Consider the following 15,915-nt stretch of genomic DNA (forward strand, 5'->3'; position numbering starts at 1 on the left):
GAGGCAACTGCCATTTCAGGATTCATTAAGAACTGGTACATTACTGGTTAAACTGAAGAAAGACAAAATTAGTTAAAGATGCCTTCCAGAAAAATTATTTTTAGACTCTCCACTAAATTAACTATTAGGATACATTTAAATTAGGGCTGCCAAGTGATTAAAAAATTGCAATTAATCACACTGACAATAGAATATCATTTATTTAAATATTTTTGGATGTTTTCTACATTTTGAAATATACTGATTGCAATTCATAGAGTACAAAGTGTACAGTGCTCACTTTATATTTATTTTTATTACAAGTATTTGCACTGTAAAAAACAAAAAATAATATTTTTCAATTCACTTAATAAAAGTACTGTAGTGCAATCTCTTTATCATCAAAGTTGAATGTACAAATGTAGAATTACATTAAAAAACCCTGCACTCAAAAAACTAAAGAATGTAAAACTTCAGACCCTACAAGTTCACTCAGTCCTACTACTTCTTGTTCAGCCAATCACCAACACAAACAAGTTTGTTCACATTTGCAGGAGATAATGCTGCCTGCTTCTTGTTTATAGTGTCACCTGAAAGTGAGAAAAGGCGTTCTCATGGCACCGTTGTAGCCAGTGTCAAGATATTTATGTGCCAAATGCACTAAAGACTCATATGTCCCTTCATGCTTCAATCACCATTCCAGGTGACATGGGTCCATGATGATGACAGATTCCAATCGATAACAATCCAAAGCAGTGTAGACTGACACATGTTCATTTTCATTATCTGAGTCAGATGCCACCAGCAGAAGGTTGATTTTCTTTTTTTTGGTTGTTTGGGTTCTGTAATTTCTGCATCGGAGTGTTGCTCTTTTACGACTTCTGAAACCATGTTCCACACCTCGTCCCTCTCAGATTTTGGAAGGCACTTCAAATTCTTAAACCTTGGGTCCAGTGCTGTAGCTATCTTTAGAAATCTCACATTGGTCCCTCCTTGGCATTTTGTCAAATCTGCAGTGAAAGTGTTCTTAAAATGAACAACATGTGTGGAATCATCATCTGAGACTGCTATAACTTGAAATATATGGCAGAATGCGGGTAAAACAGAGCAGGAGACGGGAGATACCAACCGAGTGCCTGCATCCAGACCAGGCACTGCTACCAAAAATCTCTGATCAATGGTGCTGGGACGCACCAACACCTAGAGTGGAGCACCCACAGGGACAGCACTCGAAGAAGAACAATGATATCTGACATCTATTTGTCAAAGCATCCTAGCTACTACCTACCATATTATCATAAAGTGATTGCCTGGCAGTACCGGAAACAGACTTTTTCCACCTGAAAAAACAGGTTGTGCTCAATTGTTTAGGAGGTCATTATTTCATGGCTCTTTGCAATAATAAACAATGCTTGACCCAATGCTCAAAGCTAATTAATTTCACATTTCCAATCCTGCCCTGCATATAAACACTGAATTGAGTTTCAAAAGAAATTACAGGATACTAAAAAAAGCCTGACTTTGGTCTGCAGGAACACAACAGCTAACCTGAGTTCAAACAGTTCATCTTGAAACACTTTCACTCTGCTTTGATTCCAACTGAAAAGAAAACCTGTCTTCTGATGGCCCATTTAAACTTATGAATCGTTCAACCAAACATGGAAAGAAAAAAAACAAACTAACAAACAGGCTTCTGCTAGAATTTTTAATGAAGACCTAGTGGGAAAGAGTGTAGAATGGATTTCCAGCTGCATAACTTTCCCTCAAACCATATCTCTGTGGAACAATTGCTTAGCCAAAGTATAGTAAAAGTTTAATCCTTATCTAAGGAAACAGAAACGTTAAGCTGCTGCCAAAGAATTCCTTACCTGTTTTAGCCCAAAGGGACAGGGAGGTTCAATTTAAAAAAAAAAAGTGATGCTTTTTGTTTGTTTTAAATGAGGAAGAAGTGGAATCTGTAGTAAAAGCATTATTGATACAACATTTAAAAACAAAACTCTGAAGAAGGGTAAACTGGCCTCCTCTTTGAAATCTTAAGTATTCCTGTTCCACTGATGTATGCCTTGCTCAGACTAAATATGAAAATGCATCCTCTAGCTGTTACACAATCCTTGAAGAACTCTCCAAGGATTAAAAGTGACTCAAGTGCTTCTTACTGTCACAGGGAAAGCTAATGTACTTCCTGAGCTGCATGAGCGCAGCTGGACAGAGGTAAAAATTGAAGGAATAATTTTCTAGTTAAGAAACAAAAAAAATCAGTTCTGTTCTTGCAGTTTCTTGTACAGAGACTAGTCAAGCATGTTTGAACAGTGCAACAAATACATTTTAAAATCTGTACATGCCACCAAGAAGTGGACAGAAAGACCAACGCCTAAGATTGCTAATCAGCCAGTATGACCATCATACATGAAGGGGAACAAATACAAAGTCGCATCCTTTACATAATATTATGTGAGGAAGCATCGAAATGTACTCAAACAATAATACTGAAAAGAAGACGCTTTACTTTAAACACAAGGGAAAACTGGGAGAAATAGGTACAAAATGCACAAAAATTCCCAAATCCAACTATTTTAACATTACAGTGACAGTGCAATAGTTATTATAATTGAGCAACAGCTTTAATTTTAATTCCCCATTTCCAGGTATTAAAGTTCACAAGCTATTTTTTTTTGTTTTGAAACATTCTTTGCTTCCCATTCTCCCAAGAAAAAAAAGTCTGATAAAACATTTGTCTTTATTAAAAATAGCAATGTGAGACACTTCGTTCTACTGCCATGCTTCCAAAAATGACACTGGATGGGAGCAAATATATACATCAGCTTTTGAAGTGAGCTACAGCCTGGCTGAAAGTTTCATGTTTTGTATTCTCTGGATGACATATCGCATTCTGGAGCATACAGCCCCAAAGCATGTGAATATTTACACAACCATCCCTGATCAAAAAATCCTTTTGTTGGGGGTTGGGTAGCAAGAGAAGGGGGAAAAGAAATAAGTGGAAGACAACCAGAAAGGATATACTCAAATGTAAGACTGGCTAGTTAGACTTTTCACCAGGTCTCTCTTAGCATATGGAGAGCTCCAAAATATGTGCAGTGCAGAGCTCCAAATATGCGCACTGCTTAAAAAACAAACAAACAAAAAACCCTAAAACTAAAAACCCAGTGTGCTCCTTACATGCTTTTCCACTATGCTTGTTCAACCTATGACTTTCAAACATTAATGAATGAACCAAAATTTGGTTATTTTATACCAAAATTTCTTCAAATAGGTCAATGACGGTTGTGCCGGAGGAGATGTGTGGACAACACAGCATAATTTTAAAACTCCCACATCTAAAAAGGTATAAGAACCATTTCTTCAAAGAATGAAACTTTGTTTTAACGCTTTAAAGGTGATATCTTAATGTTATCAAAATCTCATCCTATTATATAAAGTTATATTCCCCCCGTTATTCAGAATATGCGACTCCTGTAAAAAGTTCTAAACAAGAAAGATCAAGAATTTATTTTTATCAAGCTAGATTAAAATCAAGCTTAAAACATGATTCACAATTATGCGAGATTAATGAAAAGGGAAACAAAATAATCAAAAATGTCAAAAAGGAAGGCCTAAATATCTATATAAGATAAAGTATACTTGCTTTTCTCTGTTCATCATCTATGCAGTGCTGAAGCTTCTCATCAAATAGCTAAAAAAAAAATTGTGAAAATACTGCAAGTGCTGTTTATCGTACATCAAACAGATTAAAACCACAAAAAAATCCCAGCGTTATTAACCTTCCATAACTGTTGTTCTTCAAGAGGTGGTGCTCATATCCATTCCAATATAGATATGTGCATGCCGCCTGCACCACCGTAAAGTTTTCCTCACTGGTATCCATCAGGTCAGCTCTAGTGATTCTGGAATTACACCCTCATAATGCCAGTATACAGAGTCCTGCCATCCTGCTGCCCCCTCAGCTTCTTCTTGCCCTCCTACAGAGGGGTCGGAAGATGAGTTTTGAAATGGACGTGAGCAACGCATCTTGAAGAACAGCAGTTACAGAAGGTTAGCAACCATTTTTTTTCTTCAAGTGCTTGCTCATGTCCATTCCAATGTAGGTGACTCTCAAGCAGATGTAGGAGGGGGGCTTGGAGTTCAATGACAAGCAGACTGTAGAACCTCTCAGCCAAATCTGGCCCACTGAGTGATGGCATAATGAGTTGCAAAAGTGTGGACCAAAGACTATGTTGCCACTCTACAGATACCCTGGATGGGAACTGACGTTGCACTCCATATGTTTTATGGAAATATGCTTATGAGTGTAAATATAATGTAACTGAAATATGCTTTATGCAAAAGGTCTCTTGTAAGGTATAACAAAGGTTATAATCCACTGAATATGTTCCTCCTATTTGTATGCATGTATCATTCTTGTATCTGAAGCTAGAAATATGAAGCATAACTCTGAGGTCCTATTGTAATTATGCAAAGTGTGGGCCATTAATGGTGGTTTAGAATCTTGATGACTCCCATTGACCAGGACAATTGGTTGTAAATGGTTTATTTACCTGTAAGCCTTCCTTTGTACCTGTGGGCCAACCCAGGAAGAATGGAGACTAGGGGTCTTACAGTGACATGTGACCATGTCACGGGATAATGAAATCCATCTTAAACCTAGTACTTTTCCATTTAGAAGGCGGGGTGGGGACCTAGAAAAACAAAAGATTCCAGCCTTGTGCCAAAACTTAGGGGGTGGAGCAGGACAAAAAGGGACTGCAGTCATGATAAAACCCCTGCTTAGCACCTAAGATGTCTGCTGGAACTAACAAGAACTGTACCGGGGAAAGGACTAGGCCCAGCCTCGGAAGGAGTCTAGTCTGTGAAAGAAGCTTATTGGAACATCTTTAAGGGTGAGATATTAAAGAATAATCAGTTTCTTAATGTATTAGGCTTAGACTTGCGTGTTTTTGCTTTATTTTGCTTGGTGACTTACTTTGTTCCGTCTGTTATTACTTGAAACCACTTAAATCCTACTTTTTATATACTTACACAAAAGTGATTTTATTTTTAATAAACCCAAAGTAATTAATACTTGGGGGAGCAAACAGCTGTGCATCTCTCTCTATCAGTGTTATAGAGGGTGGACAATTTATGAATTTACCCTGTATAAGCTTTATACAGAACAAAACAGATTTATTTGGGGTTTGGATCCCATTGGAAACTGGGTGTCTGGATGCAGGAGATAACTGACAACAGCTCAGCAGGTTGCCTAAGTCTGGTAAGAAGGAACTAATGGGGTGGCAGAGCAGCAGGATCCTATATACTGGCACTATGGGCATAACTCCATGGGGCACCAGAACAGACCCAACAGATAGCACTGCAGGAAAGCTTTCTGGCGGTGCTGCATACAGTGCATGCACACCTACACTGGAATGGACGTGAGCAAGCACTCAAAGGAAAACTCTAGGATTTTGAAAACAAACCAAGTAAAACGCAAGCAATATGACCCCCAACAACAATTCATTCATATTTATTTTAGAGTATTTGTGACATGGTCATTCGCATTCCATGGTTCCCTGCAACACCCACACTCAGTTACTGATGGCTTGTCTATACTGGCACTTTACAGTGCTACAACTTTCTCACTTAGGGGTGTGAAAAAACACTCCCCCGAGCACTGCAAGTTTCAGCACTGTAAAGTGCCAGTGTTGCTGCAACTACACAGCCAAGTTAAAGCGCTGCCGCGGCCAGCTCTTTAACGTTGCTAGTGAAGACATGCCCTGAGGCTCCGTCTTTCGATTCCCATGCTGTCATTGTTCTGCAGTTGATTAAAAAGGTAGAGTTGATGAGATACATAGGGAGTTCCATTCAGCACTCTTTGGACAAAGAAGGCTGCTCTGATGGCAGGTTTTATGGGAAGAGTGAGTTACCATTTAAGAACAGACACATTATTCAGACACCTCCAGCAAACAGGCTTATCTGTTCTTTTCTCTTACCTGAGACTGATAGATATTTGGAGTAAGGACCCCGTTTAGCACTAGGTCTCTACAGAAGCTAGCACAATGGAGTCCCCAATCCTGATCAAGCATTCTGAGTCCTATCCTGATATAGATTTAGTATTAATAATTGCTCGTGCATGTGACTCTGTCCCATCGCAAAACATTATATAATGATTTCAAACTTTCCACTGTTCAAAACAAGTCAGCTCCCATTTACTTTTATCTTTAATACAGAAAAAAAAAATGAAATACAGGATTAAGATGAGAACAGGTAAAATAACTTGTCAATGAAGTTTGTCCAGTAATTTTATTACCGTCTTAGCTTAGACAAATACACCAAATTGCATTTTGAAAGCAGTCAAAAAGTCAGGACACATTTAGTAAAGTAGGTGTGGTAAGCAATTCAAGATAGATATCCGTGAAAGTAATTTTCCCTCTGTTGATATTCAACCCTTCTTGTCAACTGTTGGGAATGGGCCACATCCACCCTAACTGAATTGGCCTCATGAGCACTCACCCCCCATGGGATAAGGCAACTCCCATCTTTTCATGTGCTGTATATTTATACCTGCTTACTGTATTTTCCACTCCATGCCTCTGATGATGAAGTGGGTTATAGCCCATGAAACACTGTGCCCAAATAAATTTCTTAGTCTCTAAAGTGCCACAAGGGCTCCTTGTTGTTTTTACTGATACAGACTAACACAGCTACCATTCTGAAACCTGTGACCCATGGATATACTACTTCGCCCCCACCCACCTAAAAGATACACTCTATAAATTAATTTTGGAGAAGTTTGATGGTCTGCGTTATATAGGTCAATCGAAATGATCACAATGGTCTGGCCTTAGGCTCTACGACGACGTGCCAGACCAAAAAAAGGGATTTTGGCCATTAGACCTCCCGAATTTGATTTATACGAAGGAGGAAAAATCTCTGAAATCTATTGCAAGACTCAATGACACTTCACAAATATGATTCCACTTACAGACAGTCAATTCTGCTTTAGTCTTTTAATTTTTCTGTTCATTACCTGGGATGTGTGCATGACCCCACAATTTTAGATCCTTAAGCATCGATCTGCTCCTACTAATTCAAATGATGTAAAGGCAGCCAATTTATACTGAGGAGCCCAACCTTTGACATTGGGAGCCATCCTAACATCTGACCAATAGCCCAAGGGCTGCACCTAATTTGAATACAACCATAATTTGTCCAAATTAAATGTAAAAAAAAATAGTAGTTTGAATTTGTAACTCCCTTGAGAGATGAGTTAGAATTGTTTATTTAAATTCACCATCAATAAAAACTAGACGTTAATCAGATTTGTTCTTGCCCTGCAGAGAGGTTAAGAGGGACAAAGGGTGCATTTTCTCTCTCCATAGATCTATGTTTGGCTTTCAGACTGCATGTTGTGTACCACTACCATACATTAAAGATTCTCTCACACACACACACCCTTTTTCCCTCCAAAAAAAGAGGACTGGGGAAGCAAAGGGGAGAGTCTGAAACATTTTAGTGCATTAGTTTTCTGAGGGTATGTCTTCACTGCCAGCCGGATCGGCGTCTAGTCTAGACTCGATAAATCGACCCCCGAACACTCTCCCATTGATCCCTGTACTCCAGCGCCGCGTGAGGCGCAGGCAGAGTCAATGGGGGAGCAGCAGCAGTCAACTCACTACGGTGGAGACATCACGGTAAGTCGATCTAAGTACGTCGACTTCAGCTACGTTATCCACAAAGCTGAAGTTGCGTAACTTGGATCGATCCCCCCCAGCGTAGACCAGGGCTAAGTTACTTTCGGCTACCAAATTTAATAAGGTATTGCAATAGAATAAGAAAACCTCAAATGCTTTCTCCTCTCTAAAACTCAGCAAGTCACTTCTCCTATTCTTTCTTCTCTGGTGCCATACTTCCCCTTCCTTGAATGCTGATATCTTGTTCTGCAAAACCCCGTGCCTTAGTTTCTGCTAGTCTCTCCCCATCCCTTGTTTCTACTGTCCTCTCGCTCAACTATTGGTTTCAATCTTTTCTTCAGTCTCAGGTGATTGCTGAAGAGCACAGTTAGGCATATCCTTTCCTCCAGAGATGAGTGCTGCATGGGACCTTCTCCTCACCCCTGCTGACATGACAGCAAGGGACAACGCTGTGTCCTAAATCATTAGGCTGTGGGCCAAGCTCTTTATTCTGTATGCCTCTCTCACTCAACTCCATCTTAGTGCACATACTCCTTTCCCACCAACAAGACCAAATTTGTGCTGATGCTCCCACACACAGTGCTTGCACAATAATATCAGCAAGAGAAGCAGAACATAACTGTAGCAGTCTTAATCAGTTTTAATCAGCTGGGTCGGGGAAAATGTTGTAGACAGAAACTGCCAAAGTATGATCTTCTGCTGTTTCCAATAGTGTGGTGGGAGATACGAGCTTCTCATTCCTCATCTTCCCCCACCTAACCCCAACACACATAAGCAGAACAGAAAAGTATTCCATTTTAGCTGCTCCTACAGAGCAATTTACCCATGGTCAAGTATCAGATTCACACAAATACAGCAGCAAAAATTTCCTCAGCTGCCAGCAACCCCGGTCAAGCACTATGTGCAGGAGCAACAGCGCAGGCAGGATTCCTCTTCAGGGGAAAAAAAAATTAAATGTCAAGGGCACGATGATAATTTTAAGAATTCCATTACAAATTAAAATTCATTTATTTAACCCATCTCTGCCAATTCCCCAAAGTTTACTCACTGAATATAACAGAAGGCAGATTCTCTTAATGTTTGATAGAAACACCATTTTGAAAGAAGGCATATATTTTAAGTTACTCTAATTTTCTAACTCAATTTTACTTGAGTGAGACATGCTTCCAAGATCTCTGTTCCTCTCAACACAGAATTCTGTTCTCAAATTCAACATAGTTTTTAGTCTGAATTTTCATTGTTACTTTTCGTAATCGTCTCCTTGTTTCAATATTCTTTTCTATGGTAGACCCAGAGAGCAAAGAAAAGAAAAGGATAAAACTTTTCCACTGGCAAACCCCAGGGATGAAAAATACTTAAGCATTTGACAGGCTTCTCATATGGTCACATCTGCCTTAACTAGTTCATTCTCTCTCTTCTGCTTTTACTATGTCAAATGGATTTCTTCTCTGACACTGGATTGTGGCTCTGAAATGTGGATGATTCCCCACCACAGCTGCCCATAGAACAGGGCCTGAAACAAGTTCCAGAGAAGACCCGAAGAGCACCTGACATTATTTACTATCTCTGTAGGTGCACAAGTGTTAGTTCAACATACCTTCAATTGGTCTATCAAGATCTGTAAATAAGCATCAGCCTCTGTAAGTTTCTTATCAAAATCCTGAACACTGGGAACAAATCCTGAATCCACACCCTACGTATATTAAAAAAAAGAGAGAGAGAAAGAGACAAACAAATCAAATCTATAACAGTGTTTTTGAGCAATTTACTTGATTATATTTATTCATAACTGATGAGCAGTTAATAAAGGCTGCCTTATTTCTTTATAACACATTGCATGTACCTAGATCAGAGGTGGGCCATATCCGGCCCACGGGACCATCCTGCCCGCCCCCTGAGCTCCCAGCTGGGGAGGCTAGTCCCCGGCCCCTCCCCTTACCATGCTGGAGCCAGCCACACCGCTCTTGCATGACAGCACGGCGGTGTGGCTGGCTCCAGCATGGTAAGGGGGCGGGGAGTCCCAGGGCAGCAGTCAGGGGACAGAAAGCAGAGGGCGGTTGGATGGGTCAGGGGTTGGGGGGGGGGGGCAAGTCAGGGGACAGAGAGCAGTTGGATGGGGCGGTGGTTTTGGGGGGGCAGGGAGAAATGGGGGTTGGATAGGGGGTGGGGTCCCGGGGGGCAGTTAGGGGCAGGGATCCCAAGAAGGGGTGGTCAGGGGACAAGGAGCATGGGGATTGGGTGGGTCAGGGGGTGGGAAGTGGGAGGGGGCAAATAGGGGGCGGGGACCAGGCTGTTTTGGGAGGCACAGCCTTCCCTACCCAGCCCTCCATATATTTTTGCAACCCCGATGTGGCCCTCGGGCCAAAAAGTTTATCCACCCCGACCTAGATACACGTTAGAACATTTTAAACACAAGATGGTCTCCTATTGTATTACAAGTGGTGCATATCGTGACATCCACAAATTGCCAGTAGTCTTCATTGGTGCATGTATAGTTACCATACACTCATACTACCAAATTTAATTATGATTATTAAAAGATTACTTATTTATTTTTCATGTAGACATTTAAATTTCATCTGAAAGAAAAGTATAAATGAAATAATTTTCTTGTTTCAATGCCGAACCACCATCACCAAATACCATTACACTGACTATGCTAGTCAACCAGCACAACTGTTGGATGACTGCCCTTGTAACAGCTGAAGAAGAACTTTCATCAACTAAAAGCCAGCTTGATTCATAGACAAGTGGCCAAAGAATGAACAAACATGAACACTGAACTAAGCTCTCACTATTAGAAATGGTCCCTCCTGTAAAGGATTTAAACCTCAGTAGGGCAACTGGGAAATTTAAATAGATGGAAGTCCAGTTATTAGCGCCTTCTGAATCTGTAGTCATTTGTATAACTATTATGGTATATAAAAATTCTAATCTCCATACATATATGTAAAGATTTTTATTTTTCTGACTTGTGCTTTTAAGTTCTCCACTATAAAGCTGAATTAACATAGCGTTTGTATTTAATATTTTTTCTTCTTAAACTGAAATTATCTGTGTTAAAATAACTGTTCCAGACTGGAACACCACATCTTTAATGGGAAAGAGAAAGGAAAATGGTGGATTTGTGAAGTTGAGTACTTCTCTTTTTGTGCACATAGCAGGTTTATACAGGATGGGTTGTTTTTTTTTGTTTTTTTAAGTAGAGGATAAGCTCTTTCAGCATATTAAAATAGCTACAACTAGTAGATTTGAAGCTGAAGGGTGTTATTTCTGACTATACCCAATGTAGAAAATTAAGCCTCTCCCAAACTATTATTTATACAGTATTATCAATGCAAGCAGCAGTTTATAGATCAATAAGAAAGCATTCCTGATGTGAAGAACTTCAAAATGTATATCAAGACACATGACAAAATCAGATAAAAACTTGGAGGGAAGGGGCAGAAGAAAGGACAGACAAGTATTACAACAGTAACATAATATGGAAGTTTTGAATACTAATGAATATGGCCTTACCAAATTCACGGCCATGAAAAAAGCATCATGGACTGTGAAATCTGGTCTCCCTCATGAAATCTTTTTGGTGTATTTTTACCCTCTACTATACAGATTTCACAGGGGAGATCAGCATTTTTCAACCTGGGGGTTCTGACCCAAAAGGAGGTTGCTGTAGGCTATCGTAGGAGAGTTGCGGTATTGCCACCCTTACTTCTGGGCTGCATTCAGAGCTGGGTGGCCAGAGAGTGGCAGCTTCTAGCCAGGTGACCAGCTCTGAAGGCAGCATACTGCCAGCAGCAGTGCAGAAGTATGGGTGGCAATACTACAATCCTCCTACAATAAACCTTGTGACCCTCCCCTCCACAGTTCCCTTTTGGGTCAGGATCCTTAAAGTTACAACACCATGAAATTTCAGATTTAAATATCTAAACTCATGAAATTTACAATTTTTAAAATCCTATGACCGTGAAATTGACCAAAATGGATGGTGAATTTGGTAAAGCATGACTAAGAAATGGATATATAGTGTAACAAATAAAGGTTACTCACCTGTAACCAGAAGGGGGCTTTGGTTGGTTGGTTTTTAGTTGACCTCTTCACATTCAGACTCTTGGGTATGCGTCAACAGCACAGCATGGACCATTGGTACATTCTCAAGAGTCTGAATTTACCAATGCCACTCAAAAAAAGCATTTAAAATATATTTTTGGATTTTCTGTGAATGCCATAGGCAAGTTAAATTCTACATTTGTATGTAATTCTCTCCCACATTGCTAGTTTTGTCAACACAGGTTGGTTCATTTTCTTTTTGTAGAAGATTGGTCTAGCACATAAAAAAAAAACTTTGTTGTGTCCTTAGAGAGGTCGGAGATACTATTATATGCAATGTAAAAATGACTCATTTATATCAGAATCTGCAAAACTGATTTGTTATGGTGCACGAACACATTCTTTCATGCTAATACAAAAACTAAAAATACTGATTTACGAGAGATCATTTTTTATTTGCCTGCCAAGTCTTGAACTGAGCTATAAAATGAGGCCCTGATCCTGCACACTGTTCTCACAAGGATCTACCCAAATGGTACAGCTTGTAAGATGAGTGCATTCAGCAGCCAGACAATCCATACTGGCCAAGTTTAAACACCAGCATTTTGAAGTAACAGCTGAAAATGGGGGAAAACGCTTACTGATCATTGCTCCAATAAAAAACCCCAAACCCTCATAACACCCTGATGTAACGACAAGGTATACAGAGGATCTAAAGTTTCAGAGTAGCAGCCGTGTTAGTCTGTATTCTCAAAAAGAAAAGGAGTACTTGTGGCACCTTAGAGACTAACAAATTTATTAGAGCATAAGCTTTCGTGAGCTACAGCTCACTTCATCGGATGCATTTGGTGGAAAAAACAGAGTAGAGATTTATATACACACACACAGAGAACATGAAACAATGGGTTTATCATACACACTGTAAGGAGAGTGATCACTTAAGATAAGCCATCACCAACAGCAGGGGGGGGAAGGAGGAAAACCTTTCATGGTGACAAGCAGGTAGGCTAATTCCAGCAGTTAACAAGAATATCAGAGGAACAGTGGGGGGTGGGGTGGGAGGGAGAAATACCATGGGGAAATAGTTTTACTTTGTGTAATGACTCATCCATTCCCAGTCTCTATTCAAGCCTAAGTTAATTGTATCCAGTTTGCAAATTAATTCCAATTCAGCAGTCTCTCGTTGGAGTCTGTTTTTGAAGCTTTTTTGTTGAAGTATAGCCACTCTTAGGTCTGTGATCGAGTGACCAGAGAGATTGAAGTGTTCTCCAACTGGTTTTTGAATGTTATAATTCTTGACGTCTGATTTGTGTCCATTCATTCTTTTACGTAGAGACTGTCCAGTTTGGCCAATGTACATGGCAGAGGGGCATTGCTGGCACATGATGGCATATATCACATTGGTAGATGCGCAGGTGAAGGAGCCTCTGATAGTGTGGCTGATGTGATTAGGCCCTATGATGGTATCCCCTGAATAGATATGTGGACAGAGTTGGCAACGGGCTTTGTTGCAAGGATAGGTTCCTGGGTTAGTGGTTCTGTTGTGTGGTGTGTGGTTGCTGGTGAGTATTTGCTTCAGATTGGGGGGCTGTCTGTAAGCAAGGACTGGTCTGTCTCCCAAGATCTGAGAGAGCGATGGCTCGTCCTTCAGGATAGGTTGTAGATCCTTGATGATGCGTTGGAGGGGTTTTAGTTGGGGGCTGAAGGTGATGGCTAGTGGCGTTCTGTTGTTTTCTTTGTTGGGCCTGTCCTGTAGTAGGTGACTTCTGGGTACTCTTCTGGCTCTGTCAATCTGTTTCTTCACTTCAGCAGGTGGGTACTGTAGTTGTAGGAATGCATGATAGAGATCTTGTAGGTGTTTGTCTCTGTCTGAGGGGTTGGAGCAAATGCGGTTATATCGTAGCGCTTGGCTGTAGACAATGGATCGAGTGGTATGATCTGGATGAAAGCTAGAGGCATGTAGGTAGGAATAGCGGTCAGTAGGTTTCCGATATAGGGTGGTGTTTATGTGACCATCGCTTATTAGCACCGTAGTGTCCAGGAAGTGGATCTCTTGTGTGGACTGGTCCAGGCTGAGGTTGATGGTGGGATGGAAATTGTTGAAATCATGGTGGAATTCCTCAAGAGTTTCTTTTCCATGGGTCCAGATGATGAAGATGTCATCAATGTAGCGCAAGTAAAGTAGGGGCATTAGGGAACGAGAGCTGAGGAAGCGTTGTTCTAAGTCAGCCATAAAAATGTTGGCATACTGTGGGGCCATGCGGGTACCCATCGCAGTGCCGCTGATTTGAAGGTATACATTGTCACCAAATGTGAAATAGTTATGGGTCAGGACAAAGTCACAAAGTTCTGCCACCAGGTTAGCCGTGACAGTATCGGGGATACTGTTCCTGACGGCTTGTAGTCCATCTTTGTGTGGAATATTGGTGTAGAGGGCTTCTACATCCATAGTGGCTAGGATGGTGTTTTTAGGAAGATCACCAATGGACTGTAGTTTCCTCAGGAAATCGGTGGTGTCTCGAAGATAGCTGGGAGTGCTGGTAACGAAGGGCCTGAGGAGGGAGTCTACATAGCCAGACAATCCTGCTGTCAGGGTGCCAATGCCTGAGATGATGGGGCGTCCAGGATTTCCAGGTTTATGGATCTTGGGTAGCAGATAGAATACCCCAGGTCCTGGCTCCAGGGGTGTGTCTGTGCGGATTTGTTCTTGTGCTTTTTCAGGGAGTTTCTTGAGCAAATGCTGTAGTTTCTTTTGGTAACTCTCAGTGGGATCAGAGGGTAATGGCTTGTAGAAAGTGGTGTTGGAGAGCTGCCTAGTAGCCTCTTGTTCATACTCTGACCTATTCATGATGACGACAGCACCTCCTTTGTCAGCCTTTTTGATTATGATGTCAGAGTTGTTTTTGAGGCTGTGGATGGCACTGTGTTCTGCATGGCTGAGGTTATGGGGTAAGCGATGCTGCTTTTCCACAATTTCAGCTCGTGCACGTCGGCGGAAGCAGTCTATGTAGAAATCCAGGCTGCTGTTTCGACCTTCAGGAGGAGTCCACCTAGAATCCTTCTTTTTGTAGTGTTGGCAGGAAGGTCTCTGTGGGTTAATATGTTGGTCAGAGGTGTGTTGGAAATATTCCTTGAGTCTGAGACGTCGAAAATAGGATTCTAGGTCACCACAGAACTGTATCATGTTCGTGGGGGTGGAGGGGCAAAAGGAGAGGCCCCGAGATAGGACAGATTCTTCCGCTGGGCTAAGAGTATAGTTGGATAGATTAACAATATTGCTGGGTGGGTTACGGGAACCATTGTTGTGGCCCCTTGTGGCATATAGTAGTTTAGATAGCTTAGTGTCCTTTTTCTTTTGTAGAGAATCAAAGTGTGTTTTGTAAATGGCTTGTCTAGTTTTTGTAAAGTCCAGCCACGAGGAAGTATGTGTGGAAGGTTGGTTCTTTATGAGAGTATCCAGTTTTGAGAGCTCATTCTTAATCTTTCCCTGTTTGCTGTAGAGGATGTTGATCAGGTGGTTCCGCAGTTTCCTTGAGAGTGTGTGGCACAAGCTGTCAGCATAGTCTGTGTGGTATGTAGATTGTAATGGATTTTTTACCTTCAGTCCTTTCGGTATGATGTCCATCTGTTTGCATTTGGAGAGGAAGATGATGTCTGTCTGTATCTGTGCGAGTTTTTTCATGAAGTTGACAGATTTCCACTCTATACGGCTAAATTCAGTGCCTTGCATAATCACAGGTTTCAGAGTAGCAGCAGTCCTTGCTTACAGACAGCCCCCCAATCTGAAGCAAATACTCACCAGCAACCACACACCACACAACAGAACCACTAACCCAGGAACCTATCCTTGCAACAAAGCCCGTTGCCAACTCTGTCCACATATCTATTCAGGGGATACCATCATAGGGCCTAATCACATCAGCCACACTATCAGAGGCTCCTTCACCTGCGCATCTACCAATGTGATATATGCCATCATGTGCCAGCAATGCCCCTCTGCCATGTACATTGGCCAAACTGGACAGTCTCTACGTAAAAGAATGAATGGACACAAATCAGACGTCAAGAATTATAACATTCAAAAACCAGTTGGAGAACACTTCAATCTCTCTGGTCACTCGATCACAGACCTAAGAGTGGCTATACTTCAACAAAAAAGCTTCAAAAACAGACTCCAACGAGAGACTGCTGAATTGGAATTAAT

At 41.1% G+C, this 15,915-nt stretch overlaps 1 protein-coding gene across 15 annotated transcripts in view; it reads right to left on the reverse strand.

Annotated features, from left to right (window-relative positions):
* OSBPL9 (oxysterol binding protein like 9) overlaps positions 1 to 15,915 on the reverse strand; it is a 143,839-nt gene that overhangs the window by 63,499 nt on the left and 64,425 nt on the right. For 6 of the 15 annotated variants that reach the window (XM_038412735.2, XM_038412740.2, XM_043490938.1 and 3 more), the window contains 2 exons: positions 9,259 to 9,354; positions 3,623 to 3,670 (listed from right to left, as the gene is read on the reverse strand). The exons of 2 other annotated variants lie outside the window; for them this stretch is intronic. In XM_038412735.2, coding sequence (XP_038268663.1) covers positions 3,623 to 3,670; positions 9,259 to 9,354 — 144 coding nt within the window. Of the gene's footprint in view, positions 1 to 3,618; positions 3,671 to 9,258; positions 9,357 to 15,915 lie in introns of those variants that run through there. 7 more of the 15 variants (XM_038412736.2, XM_038412734.2, XM_038412733.2 and 4 more) reach the window with 4 other exon arrangements.

The sequence above is a fragment of the Dermochelys coriacea genome, chromosome 8, assembly GCF_009764565.3.
Source record: "Dermochelys coriacea isolate rDerCor1 chromosome 8, rDerCor1.pri.v4, whole genome shotgun sequence".
In the NCBI taxonomy this organism is placed as follows: domain Eukaryota; kingdom Metazoa; phylum Chordata; order Testudines; family Dermochelyidae; genus Dermochelys; species Dermochelys coriacea.